The sequence below is a fragment of the Carettochelys insculpta genome, chromosome 9, assembly GCF_033958435.1.
Source record: "Carettochelys insculpta isolate YL-2023 chromosome 9, ASM3395843v1, whole genome shotgun sequence".
Lineage (NCBI taxonomy): Eukaryota > Metazoa > Chordata > Testudines > Carettochelyidae > Carettochelys > Carettochelys insculpta.
The window spans coordinates 21,107,443-21,123,802 of record NC_134145.1 but is presented as its reverse complement, the minus strand read 5'-3'; the positions used below and the strand labels follow the sequence as shown (position 1 = coordinate 21,123,802).

General features: G+C 39.4%; 1 protein-coding gene across 3 annotated transcripts in view; it reads left to right on the top strand.

The window, feature by feature from the left end:
• The window catches only part of LRRC40 (leucine rich repeat containing 40), a 40,660-nt gene extending 26,469 nt beyond the window's left edge, over positions 1 to 14,191 (top strand). For 2 of the 3 annotated variants that reach the window (XM_075003199.1, XM_075003200.1), the window contains exons 12-15: positions 1,692 to 1,802; positions 4,303 to 4,380; positions 7,567 to 7,752; positions 9,770 to 14,191. In XM_075003199.1, coding sequence (XP_074859300.1) covers positions 1,692 to 1,802; positions 4,303 to 4,380; positions 7,567 to 7,752; positions 9,770 to 9,875 — 481 coding nt within the window. In that variant the 3' untranslated portion in view covers positions 9,876 to 14,191. The remainder of the gene's footprint in view (positions 1 to 1,691; positions 1,803 to 4,302; positions 4,381 to 7,566; positions 7,753 to 9,769) is intronic. The other variant, XM_075003201.1, reaches the window with a different exon arrangement.
• Positions 14,192 to 16,360: the final 2,169 nt, after the last annotated feature.

Below are 16,360 nucleotides of genomic sequence, written 5' to 3'. Positions count from 1 at the left end.
GATGACACAAGAATATGCTTAATTCTAATTTGTTTAATAGTGTAGTGATATCTTTTAACAACATGAATTGCTGTTTGTGACTTCAAGGTAGAACTGAGTTTTCCGGAGGGATTTGAATGATAAGCTCGATATTAAACAGGGGAGCTGGGACCTTCTGGAACTGGTTACACTGTCTGGCACAATAGCCTTGTGGCTCAAGCTAGAAGCCACGATTTAGCACTTCCAAGCCACTATCCATGCAGTGGTGTAGAAGGAGAGTCAGAAAAGAGAGTCCACCCAGGAGAAGGAAGAGCCACAAGCCTAACCAGGGCACCTGGGGGCTGTGGTAAAATAAAAATAAGTATCTGGTAAGAGGACAAGCCGTCCTAGTGTTTTGACAAACAGAGTATATAAGCTGTAGTACCTAGTTCAAAAGGTGAACAAAATGTTTACTCTTGGATCTATGTGCTAGCTTCTTGCTGTTAAAGTACATGTACCACAGGTTTGATATTCCAGTCCTTATTCAGACAAAAATGTATTAACTTAAACGGGTGTTTCACTTGAGTAGAAACTGTAGAATGGAGCGCTGCGTAAGTGTTTATAAACCCTCCTAGGAAGGGACTCTCTCTCTTCATATGTTTGTACAGCCCTAGCACAATAGGCTGTGATCTTGACAGGGGTCCATATGTGGCACCGTAATATAAAAATATAATAATCATGTATGCCTACATGTCTCTACCAAGATCAGTTGGTTGTGTGTATTGCAGTAGAGTCCAGGAGCACTTATAATGGACCAGGACTTTATTTTTTTTGTTCAGTGCCTACTACAATGAAGTTGACAAGCACAGCCATTTTGTTCCATTTCCTGTAGGAACAATCTCTCTTCAATGCAAGAGTAGTCCTGAAATTCTGTAGAAAAGTCAGTTTGTTAACCCAGTATTTGTGTCTATGCGAAATGTGTGTCCAGTATATGTGTCCATTTGCTTAGTCACAGTGTCAAAGACTGGGGGAGGAAGGTGTTGCGGACCATGGCTTATGGGAGTAGCTGCTTGGCAGAAAGGAGTTTCAGGACGAATCACCATTTGGAGAGATGAGCACACTATATGTAAATTGCTTTCCTTCTTGGCTAATGTAAAACCTTAATCTGAGAGATTTCAAATATCTTCATGAACTTCCAAAGAGTTCAGATTGCAGTGTTTCAAAATTATCTCAGCACACTGCTTATTAGAGCAACAAATGTAATGTTCTCTGTAAGTCGCAGTAATGACGTGAAAGACCAGAATAACATTAATTTCAACATTGAAACAAGCCATTGCATTTCATTGTGGCTACTAAGAAGACTGATGTTTTGGTGCTTTTTTAAGTAAAATAGCATTTATAACGAGGGAGTTAACTGTGAAAGATCAGTCCATTTTTGCCACAGCTTTCTGAAATATGTTTGTTTGTCTGTAGTTTATAGCAAGGTGGATGAGAGCAATTTTAGCATGTTAACTATGGGCTTTTGTCTTGGTATTTAAATGTAAGCCTCAATCAGCTTTCATAAGTGTACCTCCCGTTATTTTCATCCTGCCAACATTGCCACTGAAATCCCAACGAGCACAGAAAACCTGACTTGAAATTTCCAGAACAAGAAAGTTTTTTATAAATTATATGCACAATAAAAAGTATGATGCTGTATTCATGTAATAAACTTTATATGTAATGGGTTGCAGGATTGTGGAGCTGAAAGAATCAGCCTGTGATGTCAATCTTGGCTTCAATAAACTCTCTTCTATTTCCTTGGAGGTCTGCATGCTTCATAAATTGACACATTTGGATATCAGGTTTGTGATGTTTGGCTGGACTTGCTTTTAGAGTAATTTCTTCTCATGCCTTTTTAAGCCATCTGTTGGTACAGTATAGCAGTACTGAAATCATGTTTAGTTTTTGCTTCTGTGCTGTTTGAACAGTTGGCAAACTTGAGGTTGGATGATGATCAAGTAGCCTAGGCCTAACCATTGAAAATTTATGAAGTGCACAAGCCCTAAGTAAATGACATGATTTGACACAAATATTCTGTGTCGGTGATATAGGCTTTCATGGAGTTGAAATCACTGTCGGGGAGGGGTGGGGGGGACCTCAAGGGCTGCTTTGATAGCAGCGCAGAACAGTTATGCTTTCTAAGAATAATATAATCCAATTCATTAGAAAAGGTTCAGAAAAGGGCGACTAAGATGATTAGGGGCTTGGAAAGGGTCCCATATGGGGAGAGGCTAGAGAGACTGGGACTTTTCAGTTTGGAAAAGAGGCGATTGAGGGGCGATATGATAGAGGTATATAAAATCATGAATGGTGTGGAGAAAGTGAATATAGAAAAATTATTTACCTTTTCCCATAATACAAGAACTAGGGGACACCAAATGAAATTGATGGGTAGTGGGTTCAAAACTAATAAAAGGAAATTTTTCTTCACACAGCGCACAGTCAACCTGTGGAACTCCTTGCCCGAGGCGGCTGTGAAGGCCAGGACTCTATTAGGGTTTAAAAAAGAGCTTGATAAATTTTTGCAGGTCAGGTCCATAAATGGCTATTAGCCAGGGATAAAGTATGGTGCCCTAGCCTTCATAACAAGGGCAGGAGATGGATGGCAGGAGATAAATCACTTGTCTTCTGTTCTCCTTCTCTGGGGCGCCTGGCATTGGCCACCGTCGGCAGATGGGATGCTGGGCTTGATGGACCTTTGGTCTGACCCAGTATGGCCATTCTTATGTTCTTATGTTCTTATGGGTCAGAGTGTGTACGTGGGCAAACATATTTGTAGCAGCTTCATAACTTCCAGTAGGTACTTGATTGTCATTCAGATTAAATGTGCTAATCTTCCTAACTTTTCATGGTGTTCAGGTGGCAGAATTGCCACTAGCACTTATTCCCAGGGTATAGTGCAAAGTGAAAAGCAGCCAGACATCATAACTTGTCCTGGCTTAGTTAAGTTAAAACAAGCTGGCTTAAACATATCTTCCCCTTCTTCAGCTGAAGTGGAAGGAAGGATTAGGCTACAAATTGCTGGGATGGTTTGACTATATGAGGTGGATGATGGTCAGGCAACCAGGCTAAATGCCTCAGGAAGAGAGTGAGGATAGATTGTTTAGTCTAAGACTGTGCATCATTTAATAAGTCTTCAGTTTTGAATTACTCGTCCCATTTACTTGAATGCTGTATATGAAATCGCCTATTTGCCTCCTTAAGCCCCCTTCCTCTTATTTTAAGAAGCTCCTGAAAACCTTTTAAGGAAGAGTGTGGGTTTAGACAATGTCATTTTGTGTTCTGTGTGGGAGGTCAGGCTGGGGGACACCAGTGCTTTGCAGCTTTGACTGAAATGTTATAAACTGTACCTACATGTTGTTCTAGTCTATGTGCTCCTTGGGTGATCCTTTGTATGACAGCCTGACCAAAGTACAATGCTGAGTACACCTTCCAGTGCTATACAGGTTGCACCTTTCAAATCCAGTATGCTCTTGTCCGGTAACATCCCTCGTCCAATGGGTTGTTGCCAGATGAGAGAGTGGCGGGCAGGTGCAGGAGCCCCAGTGCAGCTGAGAGTCGGAGGTCTGCTTGCCCCGCAGCAGTGGGGGTCGGGATGCTGCTGCGGGGCTGGGACCCGGGGTCAATGTTTGCCCCGCAGCAGCAGGCATGGGATGCTTTGGCTAGGTCAGGAGCCAGAGCCCCTGCCTACCCTGCAGCAGTGGGGAATGGGAGGCTGCTGTGGGGCCCGTACCTGGACCCCCCACCTGCCCTGTGGCAGCAAGGGCAGGAATGCTGCCATGGATCTGCACTGAAGCCCCTTCCTGCCTCATGGGGCTGTGAGCTGGAGCCCCCACTTGTCCTGTGGTACCAGGAAAGGGGTGTGGGGAAGGGTGGGGCAGGGGCTGGCTGGAGCCCTGTGGCAGCTCCTGGGAGCCTTGGCTGTCTGCTGTCCCTTGTCTGGCAAAGTCTCTTGTTTGGAACCTGTCAGGTCCCAACCATGTTGGATAAGGGAGGTGCAATCTGTATTGGAATTGGAGCAGTGACTGATTAAAGATTTGATTGAATTAAGTCCTACTTCATACATACTGGAAGTTATTGTCAAATATGTATGGAGGTTATGCTACATTACAAAATGTTTGGGTATGTCTTTATGATAAAATCTGTTCTCTACTGACTACTAAAGAAAACAGTGATTTCAATGCCTGTCTGCATTGCCTGTGGTCTTGGCATACCCATGAGGCAGTTGACAGACTAGAAGATTTGCTTTCAGGAAAACCTTAATGAAAACCTTAAATTTGCTTTTCTTTGTTCATAATTTAGAAATAACTTTCTGATGTCTTTACCTGAGGAAATGGGAGCACTGACAAGACTGCAAATAATAAATCTTTGCTTTAATAGGTAAGTTCGCCTACAGATAGGCCTACTGGATCAATTAACATATAACCAGAATTAGGCAAAGACATCATGTGGTACTCCTGTTTGTGTGTTTGAAACAGTGTGCATGGGAGGATAAAAATGGCAACGCTTCCCTCTCCTCCATACTAATAAGCCTGTTCATACTAGGGTTCTGAATTTGCTAGAAAAGTAGTTTTATTTCCAAGTCGTCAATGAAAACCAATGGAAAATAATTTGCAATGTTCTCTCATTTCATTACTTTTTCTAATGAGAGACATCTTTTTCCTTCTCTCCCACACTCAGTAAACACTTTAAATGTTCAAAGCATTGTGCAGATATGTTAACTAAAAAAAACCTGGTTTGCATTGCATGTCTTACTGAGGCAGATACAAGTGGTTTTTGCTTCCATCTGCTGCTAAGTAACAGGAATATTCTGTCAATTCTGGGAGAGGCACCTGATAGGAAAAATACTCTGTGGTTGTACTTTTTTTTAAAAGGGTGTCTCTGGTGCATTTTTAAGGGTTTTCAGTTGGTCACTGGCCTCATCATGTTTCTGTGATAGATATTACATGTACAATCCTGGCCCTACTAAAATCAGTAGCCAGAACTTCATGGTTCGTATTGTACCAGTGACAAGAGGTTTCCAGACCTGGGCTATCCACCTTTCATTTCTTGATTTATAATGATCTTGCATCTCCCAGTTTTAGTTTTAGTTAGTGGTGGCTCATGGATTTGGGAAGAAACTACTGTGTCTTGACTTGGGTCAAGCAGAGCTTTTCAGGGCAAGCAGCTTCTTACCAAAATGTAAACACAAACAGTCACTCAGTTTGTTGACTATTTGGCAGGAAACAATGTTTGAAAATAAAGATTTTGTTTCTTTTTTTCCCTTTCACAAATGGTGCTGCTCTTTGCTGGTTAGTTTCAGGTAGTTTTCAGCCCATTTTAAATAGAGCCGGTTCCAAGTCTTTTAATTGAAACCATATGTCAATTTGCTTGAATGTATACTAGAACCAGCTTCTTGCTATCTCAGGCCCTATATGAACAGTGTATAAGGGAGAAATCTGGACCTTGTACAGAAAACATATAAAACTGCTGGAGCGCTTCTACACACACAGCCTGAGGTCAATACTGCACGTTCGATGGCAGGACAGTTACAAACCTGGAAGTCCTGGATAGAGCAGGAACCACAAGCATCGAAGCCATGATTCTGAGAGCCCAGCTTCACTGGACAGGGCATGTCATATGAATGGAAGAGTCAAGAATCCCTAAGCAACTCCTCTACGGTGAACTCTCCCAGGGCAAAAGGAATCAAGGTAGGCCTTGCAAGAGGTACAAAGACTGCATGAAGGTCAACATTGCTCACTCATGCTGGTGTAAAACCAGATCAGCTAGAGCAGCATGCAGAAGACCGAACTGGCTGGTGTGCTCTTGTACAACACACCTATGACAACTTTGAAGAGCAGTGACATGTACGCCTCATTAATGCTCGTGAGAGGAAGAAAGTAACAGCAGCAGCCTCACCAACAGAGCCAGGACAATTCCCTTGTCCCTGCTATGAACGCCCATGCTGTTCAAAGCTTGGACTCCTCAGCCACATGCAAGTCCACAACCGACGAGCCTGTGCAAGCTCAAGATGTCATCGTCGGACACAACGGACTACCTACCAGTACCATATCAGAGCCAGCTTCTTGCTATCTCAGGCCCTATATGAACAGCATATAAGGGACTAACCAGGACTAGGCTGTGATTCAAAGAGATGCTAGCTTTCTTTGCCTATGCTGATGCAAGGTGAGGTCAAACTTTGAAAACAGTTTACAAGGGTGTGCAATGGGAATTTATAGACAAACTGTTCTGCATGCACTGTATGGTGCTTATTTTACAAAGAAATTACTGCTGCAGCGAATTAGTCTTTCTATACACCCTTGGGAGCAATATGCACCCTTGGTTTCTGAGACAGTTTGCTTAAAGAATTTTAAAAAATAGGTGGACTCCATCCTTCCAAAACACTCCCCTGGTTTCTGGCTTGCTGCAGTTGTCTTGTGTCTTGCTGCAGCTGTCTTGTGTCTTGCTGCAGTAACTCTTGGAAAACACTGTTTTTGAGGAGCAAAATATAACTGAGTTGGAAGAGAGAGTCCTACTCACGCCCCCTTCCCACTCAAACCCTTAACTCTGATTAGATCTGTAACATCTCAGTGTTTTCCAGGAAGACAAAAATGAATTGTGGAGTAGAAATAATTTTCCTTTTGCTAAGGCAATCAAGGCACATTGTTTAACAAAGCATTGTTTTAATTGTTGTTTTTTTAAAATGTCTAAGTGAAGATATGTTTTGTTTTTAAGCAGTATTGAAAGTTCTTCCTATATTAATATTTAAATGGAAAACACTCTTTTTAGAACCAAATTTTTCTTCTCTTTATTTAATGAAAACAAGCTGTGAAAACGGTGGGGTGATCTAGTTTTTTGCCACATCAGGGGTGCTCTGCATTATGCTAGACGTAAACTATTAATATTTAGCAGAATCTATAAATAGTTTGTAAATAAGTATTTCTGAAACATTTTTAAATGGTGTGGTGCACCACATCCATTACTAGTGTTTGAGAGCTGTATTAGTTAGCTGTCACCTTGAGAGAGAAGTGGGTAGATAAATTGTTGGATGATTACAAGTAATGAAGCTTCTACTTAATTTCTTTCTGTCATGAACTGTTAACATGTCTAAATGCAGGACTCTTATTTTTAATATAAAACATAGTCCTACATGTGGTGGGATTTGGGGTGGTGGTTAGTATCTCAGGGATGACAGTTTTTAATGGGTGTAAAAAAACAAGCAGCATTAAACTTGGGAATGTATTTACAGGAACTGTTAGCTCAGACTATTGGAGGAATATGTCTAGCTGATTTCATTGCTGCTCACAGTTGTACAAAATGAGTGCTGCTGGCCTTTCGTTCTCTGGCACATAAGCACTGAGCAGATGTACAAATTACATTCTGCTTTTCCGTTTGTGAAGTAAGCCAATCAATATTACTGCCATCCTCCCAAAAGTGTATGCTTAAAATACACTGCTAGTAAGTGATTATTATTAATCCAACTCAGTTATTCTCTCACTTTTTCCCTATTAGCTGTTTTATTACCCTTTTTGTATGTCTGTCTCACTGGTTTGATTTCTTAAGTGAATTTGTTCTCATTTTTGGTAGGTTTAAAATATTTCCAAATGTTCTTTATCGCATCCCAACACTTGAAACTATCCTGCTCAGTAACAATCAGGTTGGATCCATAGACCCTCTGCAAATAAGGGAGATGGACAAGCTTTGCACCTTAGACCTTCAGAATAATGACCTCCTTCAAGTGCCACCGGAACTTGGAAACTGTGTAAATCTTAGGTGACTTTTTTTTCTTAATACTACACAGTAAATTGTATTATCAAAACCAAGATGCTTTTGTATAACTTTTGTAGGCTTTTTGTAGATATAAAAAAATGATAAAGTAACAATGAACTTTTTGTGTTTGCTCAAAATTCATAAAATGCCCAACCTTTAGGCCTCAGCTATGAAGTAGCTGCAGTCTTTTATGTAGTTTCCAAGACTAATTAAGAATAGAGGAAAGCGTTGGTTCCTGATTTTATTTATCTCCATTATTAAACTGAAACAGAGTAAAATGAAAATTATGTTTGAGGCTAACTCATGTTACATAGCGTTACTGGAATGTGGAGTTTGGCCTTGTGCATCAAACTTGGCAGTCAAACTTTAATAAACCCACAAGTTTAGGAAAATTCAGAATTAAGCTGCTAGTTTGCTCTTAACTTGCCTTAGTTTTACTTACTTTAAGGATTGTTCGTAACCAAGGATTTGTACTCAGGTTACATGTATTGTGCCCCACTTACTGATATTTGTCCTTTGGCTGTTTGTCAAAGGTAATTTATTAGAAGACTAACAGTGGGATGCTCTAAGACTCTCCATTAAGACTGGCATTTAATATATCATAAGGAAGGGGGCAGGGTTAGTAAAGTGGCATTGTTTGCAATCGACGTTATTTATGATAGACAACTGAGAGAGCCCCTGAGGAATTTTATAACAAAGATAGGTGAATGGGCAGTGTAAAGGCAGATGAATGCAATGTTGATGTCTTTGTAATATTCCACATTGGAAGGAATAATTTGAACTCAACTACTTTTGTAAGTTCTAAATTACCAAATATTCAGAGAAAGATCCAGATGTAGTTGTGTAAGCGCCATGAATATCTCCACTCAGTGGGCTTCAGCAGTGTTTAAATAGAGAGAAAAAAGTAAAATGTTAGGATGTATAAGTAATGCAATAGAACTAATACTGAAAAATTTATATTTGGTGCACTTTATAAATTAATTTTAGGTCCTCAGCTGGCATACTCTGTTCAGTCCTGCTTGCTTCATCTCAATGTTTATGCAAAAGATAAGTCACTCCAAGAGCGGGGGATTACACATATTTAGAGACGTCACAAGACTGCCTCATGAGGAGAGAATGAGAGGTTTGGGAGTGTTCTGGTTTTGAGGAGAGATGAGGGGGAAAAAATTATTACAACGTACATGGAGAGTAACTATTAGTTTTTGTTCCACACCCTGCCCCTCCCCACACTACAAGTTTGGGAGTGGAGGGTTGATGAAAGTGGAAGGTGTGCGTAAACCACAGCTTGTCAGTAATTTTTGTACAAAATAGTTTTTGCCAGAAAATGCTACTTTGTTGACAAGCTGGTGTTGACAAAGACAAGATACTAATTACTGGCAAGTCCTGTGTTCCTTGCAATTCATTCAGTAAAAATTAATTTTTAAAATTAAAGTTTTGAAGTCATACCAGGACAGATAACCTTTTCAGTGATTGCTCTTCAGCCTACTACTAACTTTTCTCAATATGAGTGAAATGGAACTCTCAAGCAGGGAAACAACTTGTATACCAAGCTTCAGTTGAGCATAGTTTAAAAAGGCCAGTTTTTGAACCCTGGCATTGCTTTTTCCACTACAGACCAGTGACTTTTGCTTACCTTTGAGCATGTTCATAACAACTGAGTTGGGAAAATGCACTGTCATCATTTACCATCACCCAGTGCTACAACCAGTTATTCCCACTGATTTTTCCCCACTTAGCCTAGTGGCCAGGGGGGCGTTTATTGAAAGTGCGTTTCTCTAAATGTAAAGTTGTACAATGCTGCATGGATACTGTACACGCACAAACTATCCATCACAACGTATTTGCTGGCATACTATTAGAACTAGAATTACACCAATCTGAGTTTGAGTAGCAGAAATTTATAATATATTTGATCTGTAAGCAGGCATTTTTTTTCTGATGAGCCCTAAGTGTGCAAGTTGTATCAATGTGCTGGTGCAAGCAGAAAAACTAACATTCTTTTTATTTTATACTTCCCCAGGACTCTTCTGTTAGAAGGAAATCCATTCCGCACTCCTCGAGCAGCCATTCTGGCAAAAGGAACAGCTGCTGTACTAGAATACCTAAGAAGTCGAATTCCCACTTGATGAGAATACACTTACTCTTTTGTTAGGCTAATGGATCAAAATACAAACAAGATTTTTTTTTTTTTTTTAAATCAGAAACCCAAAGGCTGTACACTATTCAAACTGACGTCCTGTTTGTAAAGTATTGATTAAGCTGGCCGATGCTGTAAAGCATTTTTATAATGTTGTTTTTACTCGCCATGTTGGGGGTGGAGGAGGGGAGCTCATCTATAAAATCTCTGCTATTATTCCAGAGTTGGCTAGATCAACATTTCAATTGAAAATACCACAATGCTATTTATTTGTAATGCAGTGATTTCATTGGACGATACCATTAACAAAGAATTTTTTTCTACAATTCACTTTTTTAAAAAGAATTGTGTACTAATTTTTAATACCAATAAAAATTTTCATAAAATGAAAAAAGTAAACTTTCTGATTTTCTTAGGTTTGTATTGTAGATAGCTGTGGGAGCAAATGCTTTACAGCAGGTCACTTCTTAATCAAATCAGTAAGTGCTACACATTGTCTGCCTACTGTTCAATGCCTGAAAACTTGCTTTATACAGCAATGCTATAATAAAGGTAAGGACAGAGTATTGAATTGTGCTATAAAAGATATGAAGAATGTATTTACAGTAAAAATTGATTGAATTCTACTTTTTATCTGTTTAATGTACCACAGTCAAGATCTCTAGCACACGAACATTTATATATGCTTGCTATATTACATAGAAATGACAACGTAATATGCATGAAGTATCAGCATTAATGATAAATCTGTCAGATGTGAATTTCAATGTAAATGTATTGAGAATGCTCTTTACTAGTCTTTAACATGCAACAAACTGTAGCCTAAATCAGTCAGTCCCATGGTAGTTTGCATTGATTGTTGGGTTTTTGTTTTGTTTTGTTTTGAACACTTCACTTCCAAACAGTGTTGAACACTGATAGCTGCCTGTTTTCTAAGGCCATGTTTTCAAGAGACTTCAGTTTGTTCTGGAGGTCAGACTAAACTACAGTACCTACATCAGGAACTCTCAACCTGCATATGGTGTAGCTTTTCTTTAGACAGTTGCAATAATTTTACAGCAGAACCTCAGAGTCTCAAACACTTTGGGAATGGCAGTTGTGCATAACTGAAAAGTTTGTAATGCTGAGCAAAATGTTGTGGTTTTATTCAAAAGTTTACAACTATTGATTTTAATATTGCTTTGAAACTTTATGAAAGAAGAACACTATTGTTAACCATCTTAACGTAAATGAAACAAGAAGGTTTCCTTAATTTTTGTAATAGTTTACATTTTAACACAATATTGTACTGCATTTATTTTTTAATAAATGTACTGCATTCATTTGCTGCTGCCAAATTGGATGCCTCCAGTTCCAGCTGAGGTGTATGGTAATGGGCAGCTCATAAATTCAAGGTTCTACTGTAAATGCCTCACCAGAAGAATACTTAAATACATTTTGAATGGGAGGGGAGTGTAAAGACAAGTCTGGCATGAGTTTGGTTTTTCTTTACTCTGAACTTTTTAAACTAACTATGGTGATTAAAAATAATGGCAGAGTCTCAACCATTATTTACTAAATATGTAGCCTGAGAGGATAAGTAGTTAGGAAGCTGATAACTGCATTTTTATCTTCACTACTTTTCCTTGTTAAAGCACACAACATATTAAATAGCAGTTTAAAAGGAACCAGTAAGAGACCAACTCCTCTTTCCAGAAACCAGAAGACTCAGCAACACAATTAATTATCTTTGGATAATTGATATCCCTTCTTATATTAAAAGATGACAAAATTAGTTACAATAAGGTGACATTTTTATTATTTGTACAATAGAGACTTTTTTAATGTTATTCAAAACACTTTTTAAATACTGAAAAAGTTGGTACACCAAAGCCGAAAAATGGCTCTGCTATACACTGCACAGCATTGTTTTAGTCCCTGTATTTTTTTATGTACAGAAAGCATCTCCAAAATGCATTCTAAACACAATATGCACCTTACCGATTAGTGTCAATACATAAAAGAAAACTGGAAGGATACAACTTGCATGTGCAAATTAACTAACAAGATAATTGATTTCACTGAATCAATAGATTTAAAATATAGTTTTAAAGTACCTTTTTGCACATAAAATGAAGCAGCTTTCAAGTTCAATAAGTCCTTATACTGCAAAAAACATTAAATACATTCACAATCTATGTTAATAAAGTAGTAAATATTTCTTCATTCAGCTTTATTTACATCAATACTGTAATTAAACTGAAAAGTACAGTTAGTCATTTGTTATATAGCAATCTTTTTAACACATACAAAAATGACTTTGTATATAATTTTAAGCTCAATATCACAATTATCTCAAAATATTAATTACAATACAGCCATCTCCATCATAATTAAACATGTCTTATAAAATGGTAAAACTTTTAATAAAGTAAGCTGTTGGTTTTGAACTGGATACAGTACTCACAAGTAGAAAACACAAGTCTTTGTTTTGACCATGATTTCAGAGTAATGCCACTTAGGCTAGCAAAGAGGCCTAAAAGGCCCCAATTTATAAATATCAAGCCTCTTGTGCTGCGCTGTTGTGGCTTGTTTGTGGTTCATCATTAAATGCTTTACATGGGGACAAGTAAATACTATATGCAATGAAATGGATTGCATTTATATACAGACTACATCTGCTTGAATTGTCTGAGGCTATTGATGCTCATAAGGTTGCTAGAGAATTTCTAAAGTAACAAGGAACAATTTCAAAGTCAGAAGGCATTTGATACTTTTGTACAGGTGGAATTTCACTGAGAACTGATCCAAATTCAAATGGCCATTCTGAGGAAGTGGAGCTCTGGTTACATTACCTGGCCTCTGGGTGTTGGTGTGCTGCACACGTTTGTAACATCATTTCTTAAGCATAGCAAAACTGGAGTCATAAGACGGACTCAGTTTATATCCAATCCAAACTACTGGCCTGAAAGTTGCATCATTGCTTTTATATTTAGCTCACAGTTACAGTACATTGAAATAAACAAATCTGATTAATTAAAAAGCAAAAATCAGAATTCTGACTGACTTGAAATCTTAAAATTGACTGGATGACTCTTTTATTGTAACACATACACTTGGAATTTTAACATAAGAATGCCAGACACAGAAAATGAAAAGCTAGTAAGTACATCTTTCTTTTGCATGGCAATTTCAAAGCCCAACCGTGCTGTTTGTAACTGTGCCCTTTTATGAATGTTAGCAACCTGGTGGTGGTTATATTAATGTTTTACTTTAGTTGCAATGGGCCTAGCCTGGTAATTTCTGAGTGAGAGTTGAATGGAGGCTGAAGCCGGTGCACTCACAAGCTAACTTTATAGAAAGCTGACAGTACCCTTTTTTAGTTTTGAAGATATTAGGGACAGATTGCAAAACTATAAGTCCTCATTAAGGATATATGACCCTAAACTCCCATTGACTGCCCTGGGAGTTGAGCTATGTATCTTATCACAGAATCAGGTTTGTGGAAATGAACTCAATCATTACTTGTCCTTTACTAGTGCATAAAAGCTAAATAACAGAATAATTAGCACTACAAACAGGAGCAGGTTGCAATTTGAGCAGCACCTAGTAATATCAGTGGTAAGCAGATTACATTTAATCATTTTAATAATTAAATGCTTTTTGAACTGTTAAGGATTAGTGATGCTCTGGGAAGTGCTTGTGGTCTGTGTGTGCAGCTGTAAGAATGACCTACAGCAATATTGTGCATGTTTCTTCATTTTCAGAAAACTTAGTAACACCTACCTATGCTCTTTCACCCTGGGATATGTAATAGACAGCTCTGGCAACCACTGCTGGGTATTCAATAGTGAACTTCCTTAAAACTGTCCCTTTGTGTAAACAGAGTTGAGACATGGCAAGAAGCAGCCTTAGTTATAGTTTGAGTAGTCTCTCTCTCAATATAACAGAACATAACTGCATAAAAGTGGGCTTGTGATGAATAATGGTAAAGGCATATTTTTACAAATCTGGCCTATTAAAAATACATTTCAGGGCATGAAAATACACTTGGTTCAATCTTTCTAAATTACAAGTGACTAAACCTATTGTAATACACTGTTCAAGTCAATCATAAAAAAAAATCATTACTGAGACAAGAGACTCCTTTAGGAAATGGATTGAGCCTCCTGTCTTGCCGCTTTAGATACTTCTCCGCTTCTGATAATGACCTGTGGCCAGAGGGTATTTGGCTGGTATTCAATTTCAGCTGGAAAGGGGGTTCTGTATAAAACTGGAAATACACAAGTGGGTTGTATCCTTTCTTAAATCTTGAAGCAGTCTTATATAAGTATGCAAGTATTGGCAATTTGAGAGCTACACACTGCATTCACTAATAGGGCCATATTGGAGATAGATTTCTATACTGATTTATTGTGTGGCTTTAAGTTACTGTGATCCTATTCTTAGCATCATGGTTTGTTTGGGAATGGAAAGGATAAGTTCTAGTTTCTGTATAGTAATGTGCCATGTGAGCTGTTGTAGTACCATTTTGTGTTCCTTAGCAACTGCAGTAATACCAGAACAAGGGAATGGTGCCCTGCCCTGCTCTTTTAATCTAGCATTTACTTAAGGAGCACTAGATGAGCTTTGTTGTGCAGGAAGCTAAAAAGTTTGTTACTGTTTTCCTGCTAGCAGAACTGTTACCGTGGGAACACACACAGCTGAACACCCCCCACAAAGCTCAGAATTGAAAAGGCTAAAGTTCTAAAAGCAATTTGGAGTTTCAGGTGGTCTTTCTAAACATGTTTCAGTCATAGTCAAACATTCTCGTCAGTAGCTAAAATATTCCTGGATCTCAGCTGTTGTGTATTTAATATGAAAGCCTAGGGGGGTAGCTGGTACTACCTACTATTCTAGAGTCAAGAAGCAAATGTATTTTTTTTTAGATGATAGCTGCCTGCCTCAGAACTCACTGACTAAACAAGAAAATAACCTCATTTTTGTGGAATGTGCTCCAGGATGCCATGTCCTGTATATGCTATTGATCTGCTCTAGCAGCTCAAGCTTAACAAGGAATGTGTGTAATAGGAGAGTTCCTACCTGCACATCTTATAGATTATTGCTTATGTAAATTCATAAAATCTCTCCAGAAAGACAAAACCAGAACACAATGCCCTAATTAGCCATAGTGAAGAGTCAAATTGCTTCATTGCTCAATATACGAGCAGCCCCTCTGCCAACTTGCATAAAAATATAGCAAATAAACAAGACTCATACTTAACAACTAGGAGGGTGGGGTGGGGAAGACAGATCTAGAAACTCAACTACAGTGTGAATGAAAAGCCTGAACTGTTGACTTTCCAGGCACCACGCTGTGGGCTTCGTCAGAAGTTTGGCTAAGAGCTGCAGCATCAGACGTTAAAGGGAACAGAGGTTCAACTGGAATGTCTGATTTTATTCCCAATACGAATTTCCCCCTTAATTAATGAAGTTGTTAAGTCCCCAAATGCAGCTGACTGTATAGAGAATAAAAGTGGGAGAAGAGGTAGGGTGAATAAAAACAAACACTTACACTGAGTATGCCAGTGTAGTTTGTAAGTCTATGTAATAAAAAGGTCCTCAAATATCCATCAGCACAAAATGTGGCACAAACATAACACTAAAGATCACATGGCTGTTATGTTACATCTTTAATTGTGTCTGTGTGGTTCAGGGTGCACAATAATTTTTGATGGGGGCACTCCATGAATTTGGTAAGTGGTCAAGGACCACATACTTCCATGATATTAATGGAGGAGGTTGGGGTAAGGGGTGGGGAGCAGGAGGGGGGGTGTGTTCTCTCACAGGGTGTTTGGGTGACGGAGCGGGTTGTGACCTGGGCCGGGGTACTGAAAGTGTAGGGGGGGGGGCGGTGCAGGGATTGAGAGTGTGACCTGGGGCATAGGAATGCGGTGCAGGATCGAGGGGGGGAATATGGGTATAGTGGGGCAGAAGCTGGGGTACCAGAGGCAGGCTTTAATTGGGAGCCGCTTATCTGGGGGACTCCCAGCCACCAGAGTCCTACTTTACATGCCTGGGCAGGCTGCTCGGAGTAGTCAGCCGTGGGGCCCAGTGTGTTTGTGAACAGCTACAAACCCAAGAAGTGTGCGTGGGGGAGGGGGGGGTACAGTGAGCTGCCTGTTCTTCCAACAGGCAGTTCCCAGTGGTCAGAAACTGGCCCATGTGAGCTGCAAAATTGTACTGGGAGTGTTGGGAACATGGAAAAACCACTCCACTTCTTTCCCCCCAGGCTTGCAGTGGTTCAAACACAAACAGGCCCATGAAGCCAGCTTACCTGAGCTGGCGGCTAGTTCCATTCTGGGCAAAGTAAGTCGACTATAGGTATGCGATTGTACCTACAGCAACTGCATAGCTAAAAATCAATGTATCTGCATTTGGCTAACTTGGATGGCCATACTGGGGAAGGTTAATGGGAGAACCTCACCCATCAGCCTCCCTTGCGTCTCACTAAGC